General features: G+C 45.1%; 1 protein-coding gene across 1 annotated transcript; it reads left to right on the top strand.

Annotated features, from left to right (window-relative positions):
- Nucleotides 1-4,639: 4,639 nt before the first annotated feature.
- On the top strand, nucleotides 4,640-23,318 carry T265_09851 (hypothetical protein; the record flags this gene model as incomplete). Its single annotated transcript, XM_009176049.1, has 5 exons — nucleotides 4,640-4,762; nucleotides 6,300-6,515; nucleotides 7,063-7,329; nucleotides 15,122-15,217; nucleotides 22,902-23,318. 5 exons carry the CDS (start codon nucleotides 4,640-4,642, stop codon nucleotides 23,088-23,090), a joined length of 891 nt encoding a protein of 296 aa, XP_009174313.1.
- Nucleotides 23,319-24,568: the final 1,250 nt, after the last annotated feature.

Genomic DNA, 24,568 nt, shown 5'->3' on the forward strand with positions numbered 1-24,568 from the left:
TATTGCTTCCCATGTAAGCACATATGTTTCGTGACAGTCTTTGCGACACACAAAGGTTCAATACGAGTATATATGATAAGTATAATAATGAGCACACGAAAATCCTGACACTGGTGTTCAAGGATTTGATGCAAACATGCGTTAATTTCTTGGGCATTTTGGCGCTATTTGATCGATAAGGTGTCTCTGTGAGGCCCTGTGCGTTGGGCGACAGCACCAAGAAGTATTCCCTTTGTTGGCGCTCCCATAAGGATTGTTTCCGCAGAGGACTGCACCTTAAAGCTAGCCAACAACTTTCTGATTTGGTGAAGTTTATTTGGTTTGTTTGACTGCAGTCACTTTCCTTCCGTGTTTGTGTGGACTCCCGAGCCGCCCGCGATCAGTTTTGCCAACTGGCTGTGCGAAGGATTTTCCGGTTTGCTGTTGTCGGGTTTGTGGCTGTGGCTGTTGGGATCATGGGTAGCGACTGTGTTCACAGTTTGAGAGGCCAGTTTTGATGCATTGGAGCTGGAGAGTGGCAGTTTCGTATTCTCAGTGGCTGTAGGGTTCTCACAGCACCACCTGATGTTGAGGTCAACGGTTGTGGTCGATTTGTCAGTAGGCTCCGCCGTTTTTCTCCGCACATCTGACCCGATCCAGCTCAGGATTTGTGACTTAAGTGTGGGCTTCACTGCCGCACCTTTATCGTATCGTTCAGCTGTAGCACCCTTTCGGTGCCTAGCTACCATGCCACACGAGGGCTGGGATACTGCGAGATTGCCAAACCTAGACAGCATCTTCATCGTCTGCTACGGACGCTGCGTCCACACTAGGCTTGCCTTCTCCCAAGCATCACTGCCTCTGGTGGTCGAGGGGTTTCCGGTGGTTAGACGGAGGTTAACGGATACCGCTTTACCGCTTGCGATTAGGTGCTGCCTCGGCCAAGAAGCCTATACCGCACACGATTGGCCAAAACGTCGGACCGCCTGCCTGTCCAGCATCAACGCGAGCTGTCGAAAGTCTGAACCTAATATCCTATCATGTTCTGGTATCTATCGAATGCCGGTTGTCAGTGACACGTCTATAAGGCATCGGAATCTTCTGAATGTTGTCATCGCATAAATTTCATAAACGGCGCGCCGTACGTTTGCTTTTGACCTGGTTATGGGCGTTAATACATGCTATGCACCTTTGGTGGTGTTTGACGGGAACGTTAGCTTGGAAGCTTCAGACCGAGAACCAAGCTGAGAAAATACTATTGCTACAATTGGTGAACGGCAACCAACGATACTTGAATTTAATCGGCCCCGAGGATTATTGCAGCAGCAACAAAAGCGGTTTGAAGTGAAGCTCGTTGAATCACTGCCTCATAGACAGCATACCCAGACACTAGCAAACAGTGTTAGTGAGTTTCCTGTTTCTTCAGCTGATGTGGCCGCAACCTCAGTCAAAAAGTTCGAATTCGGCTCACTTTCTCGTCGCCCTTTTATTCCTGGTTCTGTTATGTCCTCTTTGATGTTATGTCAGTCAGACACGTTAGATCACCGGAAATGGAGAAGACAAACAACTTCGAGGAAGTTATACTATAAACAAGTGGATCGTTCCGTGGTATGGGATTCAACTGAACCAGAATACAAAAGGAGCTAACAGTCCAATAGGATGTCAGTGAAAGACTGAAATGTAGAAAGACAAATCGTTAGTTGAACGGAATTTTTGTTTTGAAGGAAGTCCTAAAAGGCTCAAGCGTTACGAAGACCTATTCAAGACTGATGTTTCCCGGTTTGGTGGCGGATGAAAAGTCAGATTATTGTTGCTAGAACTTGGCACACCGGAGCACAAACGTAAAGAATTTCATTCGCTGCAAGCTGACCCGAGATCTCGGCTTTGATCATCATCACCGTCATCATCATCATCATCATCACCATCATCATCATCAAAGACAGCAACATCAGTGTTGGCACTACCGTACAACCATAAGGTTCGTCTATATTTTACATACATATGTATATATATAATTAGATTAAAAGACCTATGGTGAAAATAAGAGAAAAAGAGTGGGTGAGGGAGGGGACCTAGTGCTTACCTGTGTAAAGCATTCTGAGGTTCCTACACCTCCAACCGCTCAAACAATCTTGAAGGAAACTGAAACGGAACATTGTCCCAGATATTCGGTGATCAATATCCGTTACCAACGCCTCAAGCTGGTTAAGAAAGAGATGAAGGTTTTATCGCGTTTGCTAGTGTTATTCGGGAATTCGAGCGTTTTGAACCCAATTCAATGACGGAGAAACAATTCAAATGCCTCACTTTTATCCGTTCTCCAATCGTCCTAAGATTCAGACATCAGAACCAGCTACTTCAAAGAATTGAACAGGATGCTGAAATGACGTTGCAGAGCCTTATCATCTTATGTCAACGCCTCATCAACCTGAAGTACGACATGGCTGCTTCGGCTAATCCAACCAGCTGTATAATCGCAATCAACTTCAGCAGTTCGGATGGTGTCAGGGACCTTAGCCGCTCGTGCAATGGTATTCTGACTTCTTTCGGCAAACGGATGCGAAATCACTGCGCCAATGTCTTCATCATCATTCAATCATCAATAATCCACAATGAATCGATCGTTGGTCATTCCTGTTTATCAGCTGTAAGGACCGCGTACTTGTCGTACAGTGGTTGTGGCTGCCACAGTTTCGTTCACCGATGATTTGGGGAGTTGGGTTAGGTAGCTGCGGATTGGAGGCGGGAGCTAGTAAATTCGCGCGTAAATGCAGCACTGTCAGTGGACTGTTAAGTGGAGGGATTGGGAAGGGAGCTATTCATTGAAAACAATAGCTTGGATGCATGAGAGCGATTGAGGGAGGAAATCGGTCGACTGGCATACGCAGCAGGAAAAACGATAGATATACGTACGTTAGGGACACTGGTAGATACGCCGGGCCGTAACAGAAAGAGCGCAATCGAAACAACCAGTGCTAAAAACGCCTCGCCTAACCAAAAAAGAATAACCCCTGAATCGCTGGGTTGAGCATTTTCAGCAGCAATTCAATGGGCCACCGGCAGTTGCCGTGCAGGAGTCCCGACCCGCAACGCAGTGCTCGACAGTGAACTTGGATCCCCCGACCGCTTCGCAGATCCGTTTTCTCTCTTAAGGGTCACCGAGCTGCTGGTCCTGAGGAATTCTAACCCTCTCTGTTTAAAAATGGAGATGAAATCTTCAGTCGATACTTGTCTGACGTGTTTGCTTTCATTTGTGTTCAAGAGATCTCTTACAGGACTTACGCTATGAGCTACACATCTGATGAGAACGCTGTTGAGAACTTCGATGCTGTCACCTGCCATTAGGTCTATACTGACCACGAAGGCTTTATCTTCACATTCCGCCACATTTCAGAGCAACGGCATGCATATAGACGCCATACAATCTCGATGTTCCTTGACTTCACGAGTGTGCTCAATTCTATCGACCAGTTAGCTCTTAGCAGACTCGCAACAGGAGTTCGTGAATATCGTTCACTGTTTGCGTTCACATACTTGCGGTCGCGTGAGTGTATGGTGTGCTATCCAAAAGCTTTCCTACTATCACTGGGGCCCGACGGGTATGTTCATTCTCTTCATATTTGTGTAGCTTCACGCCACGCAGCCAGTGGCGATCCTGCATCAAACGGTTTCTCACTACATGCCGGATCGGACAAACATAACATTAACGTCAAGAACCGATTGAGCCATCGCCTTCGAAGCTTGACTCTCATTCCCTTATTCTCCTTATCTTCAGCGAACGAAACTGTGGCGCTGGGACCACTGTACTCTGATTCATTATTTATTGTTCAGACAAGCTTATTCATTCATTCAATCAATCAGTCGTTGGCAGCATAAAATCGATGTTCAACACTGATTCTTCGCTGTAGTAAGCATACTTATTCGAAATGGCGCAATCGGCTGGTAGACAATGTGTGATTCGGCAGAACGATGCGAAAAGTTTGAGTGATGTTGGTGTGGCCAATCTTTCGATATGGGGCTCCCCTAATCCTTCTTGTACTTGGCTGGAAACTTCAGGAAATAACAGTTAATCGATTTGTTGGTGCCCCAGTAGTCAGGTTCCTTTCCCATCAGTCTTTGCGGTTTTTTCACTTTATGGCTTCAAGTGTAATTAACTGTGTTTTGTCTGCGTACGGCAGCGATTGTTCAGTGGCAACATGGATGTTGCCGTCTCTGATAACGATACTGGCGCTGATTTTATATATAGACATATGAAAGTATATGTGTAGGTGTACTATAGGTGTTGTAAAGGATGGTCATAGCATGCCTTCGGTGTTTTACTGTACTAATATGGAAATTTGGGATGCGTATATCATTGCTCTCATGACTGATAAAGTATTCCTCCAAGGGAGTGAGATGGCTCAAGTGGTTAGAGCACGAATTTACTGACCGGAAGGCCTGTGGTTCGAACCCGACCTCTGCCTCTCGACTTCCTCTGTGTAGGCTTGGGCAACCTGACAGTATCCCATCCCTTGTGCTTCCTTCTGGTAGCATGGCAGTTAGGCACCGAAAAGTGCTACAGCTGAACATTCCCTCAAGGGAGACGGCTACTCCACACTTAGGCTACGGTCGTCTGAATCGTTAATGGTACAGCCCTCTGTGACTCCGCCGCATCTTCAAAATGTGTACGCGTCTGCGTTTTTTTCGCTTGTCACTTATTTACGAAGTATCTCTGGACGTGGACTTTCCATCGTCTGTGATCCTTTCTTGTATGCAGTTAGAAGGCGGTTCATTGGAACCGCAGGTACTTTGTAGCTTTGGTTATGAATTGACTTATGGACCTGCATGGTTTGCGGGGGCAGGTGTCCCAGCTTTACGGGACTCACCAATAACCGTTGATCATAGACTTGTAGTCTGTGTAGGCAAATGTGAGTTGCCTGAACTAATTTTCTTGCAGTTTCAAACTAACATCTGACAGTATCGGTGATCTGACTGCTGGCTTACGTTCGACTTATCGATTCCCGCAAAACCAGCACATTAATACGCATGTTCCAGAGTTTTATTGTTATAGTTTGTTCGAGAGAGGTGTGACAGTGCGGAAACTCGTGGTATTAGACTGATGGTAGATACCCTTGCCGCTATGTAAATCAATCAGGCAGGTATTTTTGGCTGTCGTCGTGTGTAGGTCTCTCGGTGATTCTCAAAGGGGATATGTGTGCACACAGACTTTAGTCTCCCCAACCTACATCAGCATCAACGGGTAGTGCCGTTTTGCCATAGTCTCGCTTTTGACTCTACACAAATCCTGTGTGGTTTATCAACTAAGCATGGGTATGCACTGGTTGTAACTATCTGCCATGCCACACGAGGGAAGGAGGAACGTTCCTGTGCCTATATTACACCTGTTGATAATAGTATCTTTTCCAGGGTTTATTCCTATGAAGTCTGATAAAATTTTGCCGTATGTAGACTGGAATTTTACGTAGTGTTGTATACTGTCTTTAGACGGTACAGGAAACTTAACTCCTAAACGACTCTTGTATTTAGGTCAGCTGACAGTTTACCGAGTTTGTGAAGTCAGGGACTATGGAAACACGTGAGACAGTGTCCGACCAGTTGCCGTACTGATACAATTGCTGATGGATTGTCATAGGTGTTGCAAAACTAACAATTGATGGGCAGCTTTATACCTGGGGATTCTTGTCTTTCTCCATGATTGCTAATGCGAAGCATTTCCTTTCTCTTTCTCATGTTCCTACCGCATTTTTTATGACACCACTCAGCGACACCTCCCAAGGTGCCATCATGCACTAGCTTTGCGGCTTCTGAGGGTGTTAATCCGGAAAACCCTGGGATATTCTCGGATATTTTGGAACTTTATATACATGCGCAATGTAAGGCTCGCTTTTACGTAATCATTTTGTATCACTATCTCTTGTGATGAGATGTCTGAAGTCGGACCCAAACTTTGACAGGGAAAGCCGAGAGGCAGAGATCGTTTTGGAACTAGGAACCTTCCGGTTGTTAGAATCGCGCTCTAACCACGGAGCCATCTTGCTCCTGATATACAGAAAACACGTGTAGAATTTGGGTAATAGGTACGGACTGATGAGAGAACTGTCACTCTTATGTGTACACTAAAAGCTGTCCGCCCTTGAGTATCCCGATGAATCGCCGGTGCACCGAAAAACGTAACACTAGCAGTGTTTATTCTCAATCAGCAATATTTCAAAAGAACAGTACAGGGTGGTTTTCAAATTGCTCTTAGACATTCAGTTTACTATCTAATTGCATCACATAGTATGAAATAAACCACTTACAATTTGGGCTGCTTTTTATAGAGTATTTCTGTGTATTGCGATGATGGTGTAGTGATCTTGGTCTGGTGCTGTGTAACCAATCCTCGGAGTTCCACGTCCTGTTGCAGCTGTTGGTGTTTTCCTGCAAACACCAGCCTTCGCCTTTCCTCTACTGCCATTGTTTTTGAACCAACAATGTGCACTTCATGCGCATCATGCATTCGCTTTCTGATGATAATTTTTAACATCGTGTTCACGGTGAGTTCCATCTTTTGATTTATCGTTGTGTACGTTGAAAATTGTACCTATCCTGAGCTAATGTATTGGTACTTAGCTTGTACTAAGGCCAACTTGGTTGTGTGAACAAACTCCTGATCTGTGTTCTTAGCATTGTAATTCCGTAAGAACACCTCATAGCTGTATTTTCCTGCTTTCATTTGATGGCTCGAGATGGCTTAGTGGTTAATATGCGAAACCTCTAATAGGTAGGTCCGTGATTCGAACCCAATCTCAGAATCTCAACTGTTCCTGTCTAGGCTTGGATAACCTGGGGATTTCTCAGCCCTCTGGCTTCCTCCGAGGACATGGTAGCTAGGCCCTGGAAGTGGTACAGCTGAGCGATCAGTTTTATTAAGTATGGCAGGTGTGCTGCTCTAGCACTTCAGCCCAACAATTTTTTAGCAAAATATTCAGTAGGCGTGCAATGAGAATTGAATTCAGTCAGCCATGCTAACCCCTTGTTGCCTTTTAACTCGACATAATGGGATTCTGAAGACATTTTCCCATTTCTTTCACACTTTTCCAGGTTATCGGATTGGTTCTCCTTGGTGCCGGGCTCTACTTCCATTTTTCTTCATTTGGATTTCGTGGGATGGAAAACCACAACTTTCTAGCCTACACTTTTATTCTGATCATCACAGTTGGTGCATTGAGTGTGGTGCTGGGGATACTGGGCTGTTGTGGTTCATACCATTACAGCCGTTGCCTTCTAGGATTCTATTTCGCTTTGCTCCTTATAATATTTGCGGCGGAAATTGCAGTCGGTGTCGCTGGATTTGTGTACCGTGACCAGGTGAGTTTTGTACGTCCAGTTGTTTCCAATGTCCCGGCTAGATGTAGTATCCTGGAATCGGTTGTGTGTTCCGAGCACCTGTATATGTTCACACACCTTGTACCCCATATGTGGGGTTTTTGGGAGGGACATTGGAATTTTAAGACTGCAATATTCGACGTCTCGATCACTCAACTGCGCCTTCCAAATCATTTTTGGTTCTCGTTTCCGAAATGATGGTGTTACTGTTTCAGTTTACTTGATTCATGGTGACTTTCTCCCAAATATGACAATTACTGATGCTGCGATACCTATCAGACCAATATCCCGGTAGTTCTCACAAACCGTTATGTCACCTATTCTATTATCGATATCAGTATCAAGATAACCGAATTCACCGGGAGCATTGTGACTTCACACATTGAGCAGAGAGCTTACGAAGAGTTTCGGAAGCTTTCACCTGGAGACTTTTTGTTCCTATGTAGCCTGATTGCCTTAGCTTATACACTGATCATCATCATCATCCTCACCGTCGTCATCCTCATAATTGGCAGCATGACATCAGTGTTCAACACTGATGCTTTGCTGCCGTGCAACCAGGATTTTTGAAAGCCTTATTGTGAAGAAGAAAAGAATAAAAGTGAACGGGGAAGTAACTAGTGCCAGCCAAGTTGCACATCCAAAAACTCGCTTTCTACCTGCCGACGTCAACCCACACGACCTATGGTTCTGAGACAACCACCGCCGAAGACCTAAGGAGGTCCCAGTTCCGCTGATCAAATAGGCCAAGTCTCACAGTCATACAATAAAACAAACCGTGCTGTAGCCTGATACGTACATTCTTTGAGATCCAGGGATACACTGCTTTGACGCCATAGGTGTCTCAAATTAGGGAAACGAGATCTGAGCCTTGAGGATTAATGCATGTACTTCCTCTGCCACACTACAATCGGAGTTGATATAACCTTCATGATACGTGAAAGACTCCACAGCTCCAAGTGCCACTATGGATTGTTGGTGGCCTATTCCATGGCTGCATCTCCAGAAGCATGACCTAAGATTTTTTGGGTGCAAAATGCATACCATAGGACGTGATAACTTTGGTCAGTAAATAAAAAAACGTGCTCCTTCTTATCTTGTAAGACGAGAACGATGTCGTTTGCATATTCCATATTGACAAGTTTTTCCCCAGCAGTTGTTCGAAAACCATAGTTTTGATGACCTTTCAGCGTTCGTTTCATTGTCTTGTCGATCACGGAATTTTTTAGGAATGGAGAGAGTAGGCAACCTTGACAGACACCACTTTCTGAGAGCTCTCCGTATACTCTTCCACGTCTGGGAGTCTGGAAGTACAAAGAATTTATTATGTCTACAAACTTTCGGAGCATTCCTTGATGGGCAAGCTTGTCAAGAAGAACAGGCCGGTCAATCGAGTCGAATGCGTCATTGAAATCCAGGAATACTAGAATTGTGGATCGTTTGCACGTATGACGTTCTAGCACCTGATGGAATGTGGAGACTTGGGCAACCGTTCGAAGCCAGAATCCTGCTTGCCGCTCTCGAGTCACTGTTTCACGAGCTTTCGTAATAAGTGTGGTAACCACACCGGCGTCAGCCTGATGCCGATGGTAACGAGGCTGTTGATATCAGTGGGTGGATGAGTAGCAAGCTGAAGTATTCAGGTTATCTCTTCAGCTTTTTTCTCAGTCACTTATTAGTTGACCGTCAGCGTCTCAAAGGTTCCTTGGCTGTTCTCTTGTGTCGAAAGGTGAATGGTCCTTTAGGAGATCCAATTTTTGTGGCATCGAGCTTTAAATCCAAGATTCTATAGAGTGGCATTCTGTACGGATGTCTCTAGACGAAGCCAAATGTTTGTGACGGAGATGAGTTGAAATAGGGGACCTGATGTCTCCTCTATAATCTGGTTGTTGATCGCATCCTGTAGTTGAAGACACTTCTCGGAATTCGATTTGAATTCAATTTCTGAGCTATGAACCGGATGCAGTCTCAATCACTGGGAAGTGGGAGAATGCGTGACATACAGCGATGCGATGGCGTATTCAGTTAGTTCGGTAACTGGGTAATTATGCACTGAAAGCGATAGCTTTGATGCACGAGCGCCACCGACTGAGCGATTGGGTTATTTCTGTCAGTGTTATTAACCGTTGGTGAGTTGAGTCCCGGAGTCCCCATCCAGGGAGGCGGTAGTTGTCGACCTAACCCAGTTTACCTGTTAGTGTTTTCGTACTTCATTGCCAGGCCATACACTGTTTACCTCTCGGTTGTTTTCACTCGGCACTGGGCTGAGCGAAAATGGCTCTGCCAGGCAGACAGTATTGTGGCATGCGGAGTACATGTCCTAACCGGCTTAACCTATGAACTATGGGTAATTCATGTATCGTGTGAGAGTTTCTTCCTCCTAAAACCACCTGGCGTACCTCAGCATTACTAATCCGATGTTTCCACCAGACCCGACCAAAGACACCGATAGTCAAACACTAACATCTTTCATTTGTCCTCTGCGCTTGGAGGTCACGTTTGTGATCCATAAAGCAGTATGGATCGCACTGCTACAATGTGAACTCTGTCCTTGACAGGCACAGTGACGTAATGTCAGCACCATGGGTGTTGGAGGCTGGCAAAGGCTGGCATGGCCTTCCCGAAGAAAAATTATCTACCATCTCGATTGGTTCGTCTGCAAGCATGAGGTTTGGGTTTGATCCAACCAAGTCTTGTAGTAGCACTTTACGCTTTGCAGGTGTGAGGCGCATGCCAAACCGGGCAGCAGACTTATTTAGGTTATTTAAAATGTTTTGCATTTTGGAAGAATCTAAACCAAGGAGAGCAATGTCGTCCGCATACCGAATGTTTATGAGCGAACGCCCCGGGAGCACTTCGAAACCCGAAGTTTCAGAGATAGGCAGGGAAATTTCATGCAGCACATTAATAGCAAATTTGAATAGAAATGTTGAGAGACGGCGTGGTTCTCTAAGGCAAAATCTTGCCGTATACTCGTACACGCCTGCAGTAGTTGGCATACGGAGCCCTCGTAATGGATATAAATTTGGAAGGGAGACCTTTAATCGCCAGACACCGCCAAAGTTTCTGATGGTCGACAGAGTCAGAAGGAGCTTTCAGATCAAGAAAAAGCGGTCAATTTGGGACGTTTGAGGAGTGGCATTGTTCATGAACTTGTCTCAAGATAGAGATATGGTCAGTGGATCCTCATTCAGCCTGTGCGAAACCCAACTTGGTTCTCAAATCTATCTCTTTCCATAATCGACCAACCTGTGAAAAATAATGCCAGAGAGCACCTTAGATGCGACGGAAACCGGGCTGGTATCACGATAATTTTCGCATGACGTTCTTGCGCCCTTTTTGAAGACTGGGATGACGGTCGAGCAGCTTTATTCGACTGGTATTCTGTTTTCTTTCCAAAGCTTCTGTTCACCGGGACCTTGCCACCTTTGAACGGTGTGGAGAGTAGGCCATCCGCTCCAGGTGTGTTATCGCGCTTGAGGATTGGTATCTCCCGCTGGATTTCTGTTGTTGATGGCGGGCTGGTGTCGATGTTCCATTCAGACCCGCTGAGTTGTTCCAGAGGTTGTGTTGAAGGAGACCAGCTGAACTGTCTTCTGGAATGTTCAACCCATCGCTCAAGACGATGGGTCTTTGAGTGGAATGTCGCACCGTCCTTTACGCATATTATTTTACTGACACCTGCGTTCTTTTGGCCGGTTGATCGAATCAGCTGAAATAGGGTGCGGCTGTTGCCTGCAGCGAAAGCCTTCTCCATCATGTGGGCCTTCAAAATCCACCAGCGCTCTCTGTCATTCTTCAAGCTCCTGATTGACCGATGTTTAAGGGATCTGTGTGTGTCATCACTATCGCGTGTTGGTGGTATGATCTTCCTGGTAGCAATAAGATCTTTTGGTCTCGATGATATCCAGTGTTCATTTAGTCGAGTCATATGGTTTGGACAGACGGTTATGAATGTCGAGAGCTTGGCTTCCAGTCAACCTTCGAGCAATCTCCTTCATCCATATGACTGTGCGTTTGCAGTAGCTTTCCAGCCAGGTCAGCTTGATACTCTTGAGCTACTGAGACTTGTCAAAGTTGATGAGTGGAACTGCTCTACCTTGGTAAGCGTGATCCTGAATGACAGTGATGTGCTAACTGGGCTCGCCCAGTGGCATGATTAGAGTCAAATTGCGTGCCCCAGAAGGAATGACAATTTTTACCTGATGCTCTTCATCGATAACTGCTAGACACATGATCGAATTGAGTGCATGAATGTCTTGTAGTTGGTGGCCTCGAAGTAGCTCGATGTGAGCGTTTGTGTTGGAAATTCCTACCGACTAGGAACCGACGACGGTCAGCGCACAACTGATGCAGTCGTTCCTCATTATTCTTATGCTGAGCATCGACCCCAAATATACCACCTAACTGGGTTCTTCTGGACTTAGTCGTCAAAATTGAGCATTCATATCACTTGCTGGGATTGCAATATCCTTCCTTCTCAGTCTCAGAACTGCAGTCTGTCGGGGCGTATGCCTATACGACAAATACACATCGTTCGTCGCATCGGACTGCATTGACTTTAATTGAGTCAGACAACCGCGCAGCGTAAAGATGACTGGTTACTGGGGTCCAGTATGGTAAGGCGCTTTCTATCTTGGGGCTGAGTGTAACTCACACACCGTGGATATCACGAGTTGTTGCGTTAGAATCACTGGATACCCGAAGAGTAAAATATGGAACATCTGAGCTTGTCCCGATCGGCTTGAGGTGCACGACCGAAGGGGGACCTTGTATACATATTTCGGAGACAGCATACATCGACAGATAGGGAAAGCGAGGTCCCAGCAAGATTTGTGTGCTGTCTACTTTGACATAGAGTACGGACAATAAAGACTGCAACGTGGATCAGACCTTTTGAGGTTTAGAGATGCAACATGGGCTAGGTAGTGGCAGATGGATTGACCGCACCTTGGGGAGGGGGTGAAACGGAAGGCCGGTGAGCGAAGAGCTGCAACGGCGAATGATACATCCCGGTCGCCTAAGCCGAAGAAGGGGTTTGGTTGAGGTACTCCATTTTGAGCCTTTGACTCCAAAACCTGACCCACAAGGCAGTGGGAGGATGTGGGGTCTTGTTCGGGGACCCTGCTCCGAGCCCCTGACTCAAAAGTCTGAACCGCGAGACCGCGGTTGTTAGGGTTTTCTTGGGGGACCCTTCCCGGAGCCAATGACTCAATAGTCTGACAGAGAGATATGATGATGTGGGATCGTAGGCGGGTATAACGGTCAGACGCACTGGAGTGCCTTTGAAGCGAGTTGTTGCAATCCTCGGTGATACTGGTTCCAATGAGCCCGTCTAATAAGGGCAAAAACTACACCGTGCAGACCCTCGTTACCACTCGGGGGCGCTACGGTACAGACATTAGGAGGCTCTCGTCCCTGGCACTATGATGCTACCTTGTAGTGGCGCAGCCGTTGACTTGAGTGATCCGCGACCGTATTTTCCATTGAATTTGTGTCGCAACAGAAAGCTCAGTGACTTAAGCTCAATGCTTTCGAATCGCTAACTACCGTATCACAGCAGAAAGCAGACATCACGGACTTGCTCACAAAAGCATTTGTCATGGACATGAGTTGTTGAACAGTAACCGAAGGGCAGTGAGTCGCCTAAGCGCGGCTACAAATATGCTGTAGCTTTCTATGCGCGTTTCCACATGGCAAGTCCTGTGAATGTTTAGGCCCAGTCCTCTTTTCAGGAACGAACACCGCCAACTAACTAAACTCTCAAACAATCGACGGTGGATCTGGTTGTGATTTTAGCTAACTTCCAGAGCGATGGGTACAGGACAAACAACCTCCTCCACTGATTCATTCTTTTTTTGTCACTCCGACTTCGGGTGCCTTACTTCTGAGACAAGATATGCCGGCTTCAGTTCAGTTGATTTCTGCAGTGAACCGTGGCTGGACGACGATATATAGCTCACGAGATTGTAAAGTTTCACTTGCTTTTATCAGCTGTGGACGCAAAATACGTGGCATTTGTGACCTAAGCGCATAACAACAAGCGCAAAGAAAACGACGAATTTGGTGGAATGCACTCACTTGCTAATCGGTAGGTGGAATTCCGCACCGATACCTCCTTACTGCTCGCAGTTATTCGCTGCTACGTCTAAGAAGCCTATCCCACACGCGATTGGTCGGAACATCGAGGCACTTACCAGTGTAGCATCTAGCCGATCCCTGATTGATCGAAAGTGTGAACCCAGCTGGTAATCATGATCCGATATCCGCTGAATTTCGCATACCAACGAAACTCCGACACCCCATGACCGGTTTCGCTCTTTTGGGGTTCATAACAGGATAATGTACTCTTTTGGAAAAGTCTACTGTGATATCTAGAATATCATAGCAAGGTAGCCTTTGGTGCAGTAAATGTTGTTGAACAAACGAGAAATAGAGCTGTGAATCAGTTGAATCTAATCGAAAATCAGATAGATATGCAAATGAGTGGAATTTTCTTGCGAATTTCGTATACTTTGGGTCCAAATAGAACTTGCGGTTGACGGAAACTGGCAGACTGCGCCTAGTCGTTGATCCCCAAGAAGGGTGGAACCGGTCGTGGGCTTCCGAATTTTTTTCAGCCACCGCATGAGTGGCGTGATCTGAAAGGTATCAAAGGATCGTTTGCTTCACAGCATCCTCATGGTCCAGTGGTCTTTAACCGGCATAATTCCTTGCATAGTGGATTTTCGGTTTTAAATAGGGACCGTAACTTTGCAGGACTCTTTTTCTGATCTTTTGAACGAGCCCCATGTTCTGTACGTTTAAAACACATGGTGCTCCTCTCTAGAATTTCCCAAAAGTCTAAACGAGTGTCACTATTGTGTTGCTTTCCGAAGTGATGCTCTTGGGTCGGGTGGCGCTGATCAGGGGAATGGTCTGGTTCTTCTTTTGAAAGCAATGTACGAAGCTGTATAGTTATGGAACCACGGTTCTAGTATTGGGGTACTATAGACAATCCCTGGCATCAATAGACGGGAACTGCCAGCGGTATTTTGCATGTTACAGTAGTGCACTTAGGATGCCGACAGAAATAACGGAATCCGTGGCTATTCCACTGACTAGGTTAAGATAGCTTAGCGGTTGTTAGCTCGCTTCATAAAGTGCTTCAGAGACGCGGTATTATAGTATGAGATAATCAACTGTGAATTACAAGGTACGAAGCTACCGACCTAAATTTCATGACTCGAACTCAACTGCGAGTTCTCGTTCGCTTCCGTCTAGGTTTTGGTAACCTGGAACCCCCTCAGCCCCGTGTTTCCTTCGGATTTCATGAGAGCTATGCAGGGGAAGTTTACAATGGCAGAACGATTACTTTTTGCCTAATAAGAAAATCGAAACATCTCTTTATTTCGACAAAGACTCATTTACAAATCAATTCGGTTTTGACGGGAGATTTACTTGAAACCCAGCTGAATCGCTCGCTTATGATGTTCTTAGGCAACTATAACATGAGGTTGAAGGAAACTCTGGAACTGCACCTACCTGATGAGCATCAAGAAGGGCAAAACTGGTCTTGGACTATTGAAGAGTTCTCAGTAACCTTATAGTGTATTTTTTGCGCCCTTTTCAATGAACACGACTCTGCCATTTTACGAAGAAGGGTTGTGTAAAGTCAGTTTAGTGTCCAAATAAATGGAAATTATCTGTTCATCGGCTCAGTTGTTTGTCTGGATTTGTTCGTAATTGGTTTGATCATATGCTTTTCTCGCGTTTTCTTTTTATTTACTTCTAGGCGCAGCAATTGGTCCATTTAACCCTGAAGGCTGGCGTTGAAGACATCAAATTACATCGTGGGGAGATCCGATGGATGGACACAATTCAAATTATGGTAGGGTTTCCTGTCGTTAAGTTTCCATGCAACCATAAATTTGTGTATTTTTATGTCTCTCCCTATCAAGACAGCGGACCTTCTGGGTCGGTCAGTATTGTGCTCCTCTTCAGTACATTTTCTGTTTTGATACGTGTGCCTTGAGTCGTAGGGTTGTACCATTTTCTTCCTATAGCTCAGACAGGTACCAAAGAGCATGGTGAAGGAATCACTTAGGTGTTACCCTATTAATTTATTGTGTCTGCAACCGTACATTATCGCCTTGGTTAACGGAACCAAACTACAGGGCGTCAAAGAGCATAGGATTCCTATCCATTCCAAGAGGTGCTACTTTTATTTGGTCCACCGGAACATATTCCAGTCATAATTTCCTTTCCAGAAGAAGCCACCTTCAGCCTTTCCGGAGAAGATTCCTACTTGCATTTGACCTTTCTTGAGTAATGCACTACATTTAGCGATAAACTCTGTTGCTCTGTCGGTTATGAATTCTGCGGCGGATCGCTCTCTACTTCTTACTACCTTCTGATCACTATTCAACCCATACGGTCGTCATCATGCTGGTTATGAAGCACATTTCATATCCAACCAAGCAGACTCAAAATTAGGCAACTACCCTACTTAAGTTCTCAAGCTTGGCTTATTAAATTTCCGACGACTCATTAGCCACCCAACTTGTCTATTTAAGTAGTCTCAATTGGCTACTCCAGGCTATGCCTTCCATCTTTGTCGGGCCACTCATGCATTTTCTGTTGGGAACTGACCACATCAAGTAGCCATACGAAAATCGCAGCAAAATGTGTTTTAAAAATCGGATTAGAGTATTCACTCCCGCACGATTCGGAAAACCAGGCGAATTCGGTCCGATAAGGGTAGTGGTCATGCTGTGAAGGGACGACTAGCCGGGGTGGCTTCCACAGCCTTTATTCGTGGGGAATTTGCTACAGTGAGGGCCGTTATCTAGAGCGATTTTCACAACACATTGGTGTAACTGTTAAAAAACTGGAATGCCAAGAAAGTTTCGCGGGATTTCATATCAGCAGGCGATTCACACGGCAGCCTTTATCAAATAATTCCACTAAACATTTATTATACAGTGGAAATGGAATGAACTACGCTCTGAGAAATCAGGGCGATCATCACATCAAATTGAGTTAGCTTAAACGTTGAATGTCACTACGATGCTTCATGAATCTCCTACAAGACTCACGTCATTGGCCGCACATCTAAATTGAATTTACATCTAAAATCACATTCCCTACTCGAGCTGGTGGTAGCATCTTTGGGAGAAAACAGAGGCCCAACAGTTTTTTGTCGCATTCACCGACATACTGCGTGTCAGGTATTCAGTGAACTTCAGTTGAGCCCCTTCGAACTGCTCTTGTTGTTGTAAAATTACTTAGAGTTGCTCTGCCGAAATTGATATTGTAGTTTGGGTTGTCTTCAGCCGTTGTAACTTGCGAACGGTCTTGTCACTCCTTGGCTTCCTGTTCCGCCCACTATGTTGTACCAAAAGGTACTGGAGCCTGTGACAGTGTTTTATGTGAACGAAGACACCAGGGCATCATAGTTGGCGAAGTGCTGCCATGAAACGTTATTTCCTCTGGCTGTGCCAAATTGTCCAGTGTTGACGAAGACCACATGCCTCCTCAAGAAAAGCAGCCGTCCGTAAAGAATCTCAAATCAGCAATGAATTTTTCAAATTTCAAGAGGAAACGAGTTATCCACAGAGTGTTTTATTTGTTAAAAGGGCGCGGGATATAAACACTTGAACCTTATGCCAATCAGGAGCTGAATGAATGACGTTCATTTAGTCGGGGATGCGAAAAATGAAGAAACACCATGAAATCTCTTAAACTGGATATGAAAAACTGTAAGCCCCACAATAACACAGGCGGCTGTTAACAAGAACAGCGTTGTCTCGTTCACGGTAAGAGAGGAAGGGCAATAGGAGAAGTAAACCATCTGTCGCACGTTCCCCTATAGTCGTCCGTCGCAGATCTCCAGCTTGGCCTCAGAAGCTGATGCTGGCCGTTCAACAATGTGGCGTTGTATCTGGACGAAGGACTATGCGGCCAAAAACTAAGGGAAATGCGGGAAATCGACTGATAGTTTTATGTGCTTTCACATTTTCCGCCAAGCATACCATGCTATGTAAATCGCAGAGGACAGCCCCGATCCATGTCTCGGGAAAGTTCCGCACAGGGACACATGTTGTGCTATGAACAAAGTCAGCATAATCAAAGTAAAAGATAGGATGAGGATGAATATATGTAATAATGGGCGCATCGGGAGAATTCCCGTAAGTGGCGATGTCATCCAACCTTACTAGGCTTACACGTTCTGTGTAGAGTAAAAATTGTCCAGACTGTAGATTTCGACAAATTTCTTTCCTCAAGGATGCAGCACTGACCTTAGAATCCGATAAAGGTGTGATCGTGTACGGTGGAAATGCGCCCGTTGATTTCTATTTGCAACAATTGGCGAAAATGACTCGGTGGACTACTTATTCAAAACTCCAGTATTTAGCTCACCAAACTTAGTTAAGCATAAAATGAGGAGTACACAATCACATGACTCTCGTTTGAAAAATCGTTCTCATGTCTTCGCGCAGCCATCCTGGTGAGTCCGCACCAAGGGGGAAAAGCATTGACTCGAGTTTCGCTCCTATTAGAACTCATCAGCAGTGCATATCGAATGACCGTGCTAGGTTTTGAACTCCGCACATCTGACATGCGAATTACGGCCATTAGATATGCTGCTGCACTGCTGATGAGATCTAATAGGAGCGAAACTCGAGCCCAGTGGACTCACCAGGATGATTGCGTGAGGACAGGAGAACGATTGTTCAAACGAGAGTCATGTGAGTATGTATTCTGCAGAATCCCGCAGCCACCAGCATATGAAAGATATAATGAAGAGTAATAGATTTGTTCATGCCATTTGGCACCTGTTTGAATGGTGAGGCAAAAATCAGCGTCTGTTCTCAAACGGGCGTCTGATTGTTAAGAAATCACTGTTCTTTCCAGGTTTACTCACTAATCGCATATTTTTTGCTCCCGAATTAACCGGAGTATCCCATGATTTGCTTCGAGATCGACCAGTCTGGCTTCTCATAAATGATACACACATAAGTGATACACGTACAGGCATACGCCCCCCATCATTTTGTTGCCAAAAATCACAATTCAAAGTCAGTTTTAATTCACCAATCGTTTTTCTCAGACTATTTTTAACATCAAACGATTTTGATGCATCCCCAAAACTCACGTGCTACAAACGAAGTTGTTTCATTCGATTTCGAAACAGTTCGAAGAATCGGCGAAATCTGTTTTTTTTTTCAACGACCGACCTTAAGCATGGCCTTTGGTGGTATCAATTCATGGCACACGTTTGCTGTAAACCAGGCCTTCTGCAGACCCGTGTTCCATCCAACGTGCCATCCGGAACCGTTGTTGAGGTGGACGACCTCGGTGTACTAAGTAGGGTCTCCGGGCAAATCAGGGTGGTGTCAACGCAGCAGGAAAAACGATATACGCTCGTACGTTAGGGACACTGGTAGATACGCCGGGCCGTAACAGAAAGAGCGCAATCGAAACAACCAGTGCTAAAAACGCCTCGCCTAACCAAAAAAGAATAACCCCTGAATCGCTGGGTTGAGCATTTTCAGCAGCAATTCAATGGGCCACCGGCAGTTGCCGTGCAGGAGTCCCGACCCGCAACGCAGTGCTCGACAGTGAACTTGGATCCCCCGACCGCTTCGCAGATCCGTTTTCTCTCTTAAGGGTCACCGAGCTGCTGGTCCTGAGGAATTCTAACCCTCTCTGTTTAAAAATAGAGATGAAATCTTCAGTCGATACTTGTCTGACGTGTTTGCTTTCATTTGTGTTCAAGAGATCTCTTACAGGACTTACGCTATGAGCTACACATCTGATGAGAACGCTGTTGAGAACTTCGATGCTGTCACCTGCCATTAGGTCTATACTGACCACGAAGGCTTTATCTTCACATTCCGCCACATTTCAGAGCAACGGCATGCATATAGACGCCATACAATCTCGATGTTCCTTGACTTCACGAGTGTGCTCAATTCTATCGACCAGTTAGCTCTTAGCAGACTCGCAACAGGAGTTCGTGAATATCGTTCACTGTTTGCGTTCACATACTTGCGGTCGCGTGAGTGTATGGTGTGCTATCCAAAAGCTTTCCTACTATCACTGGGGCCCGACGGGTATGTTCATTCTCTTCATATTTGTGTAGCTTCACGCCACGCAGCCAGTGGCGATCCTGCATCAAACGGTTTCTCACTACATGCCGGATCGGACAAACATAACATTAACGTCAAGAACCGATTGAGCCATCGCCTTCGAAGCTTGACTCTCATTCCCTTATTCTCCTTATCTTCAGCGAACGAAACTGTGGCGCTGGGACCACTGTACTCTGATTCATTATTTATTGTTCAGACAAGCTTATTCATTCATTCAATCAATCAGTCGTTGGCAGCATAAAATCGATGTTCAACACTGATTCTTCGCTGTAGTAAGCATACTTATTCGAAATGGCGCAATCGGCTGGTAGACAATGTGTGATTCGGCAGAACGATGCGAAAAGTTTGAGTGATGTTGGTGTGGCCAATCTTTCGATATGGGGCTCCCCTAATCCTTCTTGTACTTGGCTGGAAACTTCAGGAAATAACAGTTAATCGATTTGTTGGTGCCCCAGTAGTCAGGTTCCTTTCCCATCAGTCTTTGCGGTTTTTTCACTTTATGGCTTCAAGTGTAATTAACTGTGTTTTGTCTGCGTACGGCAGCGATTGTTCAGTGGCAACATGGATGTTGCCGTCTCTGATAACGATACTGGCGCTGATTTTATATATAGACATATGAAAGTATATGTGTAGGTGTACTATAGGTGTTGTAAAGGATGGTCATAGCATGCCTTCGGTGTTTTACTGTACTAATATGGAAATTTGGGATGCGTATATCATTGCTCTCATGACTGATAAAGTATTCCTCCAAGGGAGTGAGATGGCTCAAGTGGTTAGAGCACGAATTTACTGACCGGAAGGCCTGTGGTTCGAATCCGACCTCTGCCTAGGCTTGGCCCGTAAACATGCATATACATACACGGTTATCATATTGTGGTTCAAGTGACGGTCGGAAACAAACCTAAATGGAACCATCCGTCAACATCAGTGAGATGAAGTGGATTGATTTGAAGCTTGATTATTGTCCTCTCGTAACTTGCAAGCTGATAACTCAATGAATAAACAGAAAGTCCCCTGTCGTTTGGCAACATTATGTCCAACAGGGCATCCTTGCTTTTGATGGCGGTTTTAACTTTATATTTTTCTAATTTTAAGCCCACAGGGGATTAAGTGAGCCTTGATCTTTGTTGTAAGGTTTCACCATGTTTATTTTTCCCAATGCTCAGTCTGAAGTTGGCTCGAAAGCAGTGGTTTGTTTCAGATGTTTAGTAGTTTTATCGGTAGTTTTATCAATTAATTTGTGTTAATTGTCTTCATCTACAGGAAGGTGAGCGTTATCTAATTAAGCAGGTATAGACTACAATGGACAAAAAGCGTTTTCCATACTGAATGACCAGGCCATTCTTCTCTTTGACACTTCTCTTTTCGGATGCAAGCTGTCTTTGATAATACGAGGTAGTTTAGTACCGGACACTTTTCCTCTTCTGAGGAACAATCTCTCTTCGGTGGTACTCTTTTGGATAGAATCACTGCACCCGCTACAGAATTGCGCTAAACGGGTCATGCTTGTAACGCTCAAGCCAGCTTGGTTTCAGGTGTCTTGCGATGTCTGTATCAAACAGCAAGTCTGACCTGTCACGGATATCTTATTTTCTGAACAGCCTGTTTGCTGATTCCAAATAATTCTGTAGGAGAATTATCAGTAAGGGGATAAAACGTAGAGGCAAACTCTGATGAGGGCTTCCTGTTTAGCGTTTGGCAACACTTGAAGTTTCGGCGCAACAAACCACAACATGAATCCAAAGTCCATTCTATTGTATTGTTTTATTGATAGCATCTTGGGAGCTCCGGCCCAGTAGTTCCAAGTCCTGTTAACAGTCTTCTCAATTCTCCTCCGGTGCAACAGCACCGGATGTTCAGTCCTAATTATCCGCCGATAACAATTAAAGTTTGGTCAAAGGACATTCAAGGTTCAGTGGTCGTCAGACCCACCGTAAAAATTATTGACCAGTAGGATAAACGAATCATGCCATATTAATAGGTGTTTGTTTTACCGAACAAATTCTGTGTTCGCTTCCTAACCTCGTTTAATATGAGAAGAAAATGGCCTTTTTGTGACCTAACCGAGTCCTTTTTTGTAGAATGCTCGACCGAAGGATGCTGATAATAGTACATAATGATTATATAAATGTCTGTCGCGTATAAGGAGTCTTCGAAGTCGCACTGATGGGTCGCAGCGCCAAACTCACTGGTCAGCTCACAACGCCGCAGGTGCCTGTCATCAGGGTACGTTCACTTAACGCTTGGCATGTGGATTGTCTTAGTCTGGTTGCTATGCTCCGAACCTGTCAGGTGGGTTAGTCATTGCGCTTAGTCCGAGAATGACACAAGGTTCACCGCTGTCCATTTTTGCGATTGTTCCATAAGGGGAACCCATCTGAGTGAACAGAAGACTGAAAAGAAACTGAACCAGTAAAATTGTCCCTCTTCCACTTCGTTCCAATTTCTGTGGATACTTTTTAAGGGAATTTCGAAGGAACATGATGCCCAAGACGCTGATGAGGGTAGCTATGACCAGAATCTAACCCAATTCGAAGCGCACTGGGTCTAAAACTCAGAATAAGAATAGTACGACAGTTACTGTAATTTCCTCAGGGTTTGAGGTATACGGAGACGAGCGAACTACTCTGGTTCAAATCAGTTTGACCATAGGACGCGGCAGGCGTGATGGTACGGAAGATATAGTGGTGCTCAACAGTTGCACTGGGAGTTATGGTAATGTTCTACCATTGGTTTGTGCAGCTGACTATCTTGGCCAAAGAACTGGTAAATGCGCAAACGGCTGACATACGTCAACACGCTCGAGAACGCCAAGCCACATAAGCAGATGGCGTTCTCATGTCTTCAGTCAGGATAATTATTCTGCAACACGTTGGTTTTCGATGAATCTAATCACAACCTCATATATCAATCCTTTAGAGTGTTTCGAGTGCGATCTTGGAACAGTTAATTCTAAGGGCTGCTTATTTTTTTACTATCGGTCGATTTATGGCGGTTATACTATATGAATATAAGAAAGTTGAAGTTCGCTCCACTGACAAGAATGCCGGACCGATCACTGTGCATTCGTTTCGTGCAGTAGACTTGGCTACATTTCGCTACTCCAGTTTATCGTTTTTATGCGAAAATCAGAATGAAACCTGTGACTCTGCGGGCTGAGTAACCTGAATTCCAGGTTTCCTACCTTTATTTGGATCGAGCTAAGATGACTAGAAGAATAATGTGCCTGTAGTGTTATTTCTCCTAATACAGTCACGTTTTACAAGGAACAGTTCGTTTTCAGTGTGCAACTCCATAAGTTACCATGTTATCCTTGGGTTCCAGCGCTCTTGTCATTTTCATCCAAGGCTGTTACGTATTTTGTCTTTCAATTGTTAATCCAGTGATACTTATATGTTCCTCGTTTTATCTGCTTTTTAGTTCCAGTGTTGCGGATATGATAACCAGTTGGACTACGGGATATTGCATTACGTACCGAACACCTGCTGTCCCAATCAGCAGTGCTCGATTGGAAACAGCATTTTTCCCTATTTTCCTGTGAGTCATTGGCCCTTGGGTCACCGTTGCATTGAACGTCTTGAACCTCGCAACAACTGTCCACTTGGCTAAAACGACTACACACAGTCGAAGTAGCGCGAGATATACACATTCGCATACGAATGTGCTTCCCCGCGTAGATTTCCTGTATCAAGTTGTATAAGCAATGTTGCCTCATACTTCTTTCCAACGCATTATTGATGGGATGGCGACCTCCACTCAATTTTGTCTTAATGTGTTCAGAGACTCTCTGGGTGCTTGCTGAGGTAGCCTTAGACATATAGGTGATTTAGGGTCTTCTGGGACCTTTCGAACATTGTGCAGATGAGTTCTGGTCATGATTCGTTTGAACATTAAAGTGATATCCGTATCCTTTCTTCCGCTTTTCATTACATAGTAAGCAACTCACCGAGCTTAGTTAACCGCATGATCAGAGATTATTCCCCTGTAGGTAAAATGCACAGTAGAGAAGTAAATGCAGGGATTTCAGGGGGGGGGGAGGAATTCTCCCGGATTTTGAGAGTTAAAGATGATATGTAGTCAGGTACATTGGAAAACCTGAGAGCAGATCTGTTCGAGTAGAAGAAGAAAAGGGCGAAGGTGTCGACCCTATGTAAGTCCAGATGACTATTACCATTTGGTGACGACGAAATGGGGGAAAGGATATCGTATTCCAGAAATGAGAAAAAGACTGAATCTGTTAGTGAGAGGTGGAGTGCCAGTGATATGCAAGATTTTTCGAAGTTGGGCAATCGTACCTCCTCAGACGCTAGCGCAAGCTACCTACCCCCTACTGTGTTGAGTTAGAGGTCGATCTACGATTGATACCCATGGTGAGGCACCTGAACAGTGAAGCTAATTCTCAGACGATGTTCAAAGCTCACTACTTTACGTAGTGCTTCGGGTCGATTTAATCTCGGGTACAAAAGGCCAAGATTTCGCTCTCACCTCGTGCTTGGACATCTCAAGAAGCATTGAAACACAACAGTTTTGACCGATACTGGCTGATTATTTGTCGAAATCTTTACGTACTCCCGCCAGTTCGGGATGTACTTAGGAGAATTTCCTTTTACTCGCACCTCAGGTCTCATTCTTACCTATCCCATGTGAAAAATAGCTGACAATTCGGACAACCTATTGGATTACATACTTCAGGTTCCTAGTTGAATCACACTACGTGCAGCATGACTTCCTGTCTGATGCAACGGTTATTGTGGGTATCCTTCTAAATCTTTCTGTTTATCTAACCTTATGGCAATCCTGGCAAGAAGGCACATAGGAGACTGTGGGCCCGAGTCTTGACTCCCATTCTGAATGTTAAGACTCATAGGTAACCAGCCTTGAGAAATCCACCAGAAAATATTGACTGCGTGACACAGCCATATCTGCTGGAGTCCCTAATCATTTCTTTGTCCCATCATCAAACCTCCTTCCGGGGAGACGGCATTTTCCAACGCGGCTGAGTTGACTAGTGAGAACTTTCATGGTTCGTTTACAAGTCATGGGTTAACCGCTGGACGTTGTCTCCATCGAAACCATCGCTGAAAGAA

Source organism: Opisthorchis viverrini, assembly GCF_000715545.1.
Source record: "Opisthorchis viverrini unplaced genomic scaffold opera_v5_309, whole genome shotgun sequence".
NCBI lineage: Eukaryota > Metazoa > Platyhelminthes > Trematoda > Opisthorchiida > Opisthorchiidae > Opisthorchis > Opisthorchis viverrini.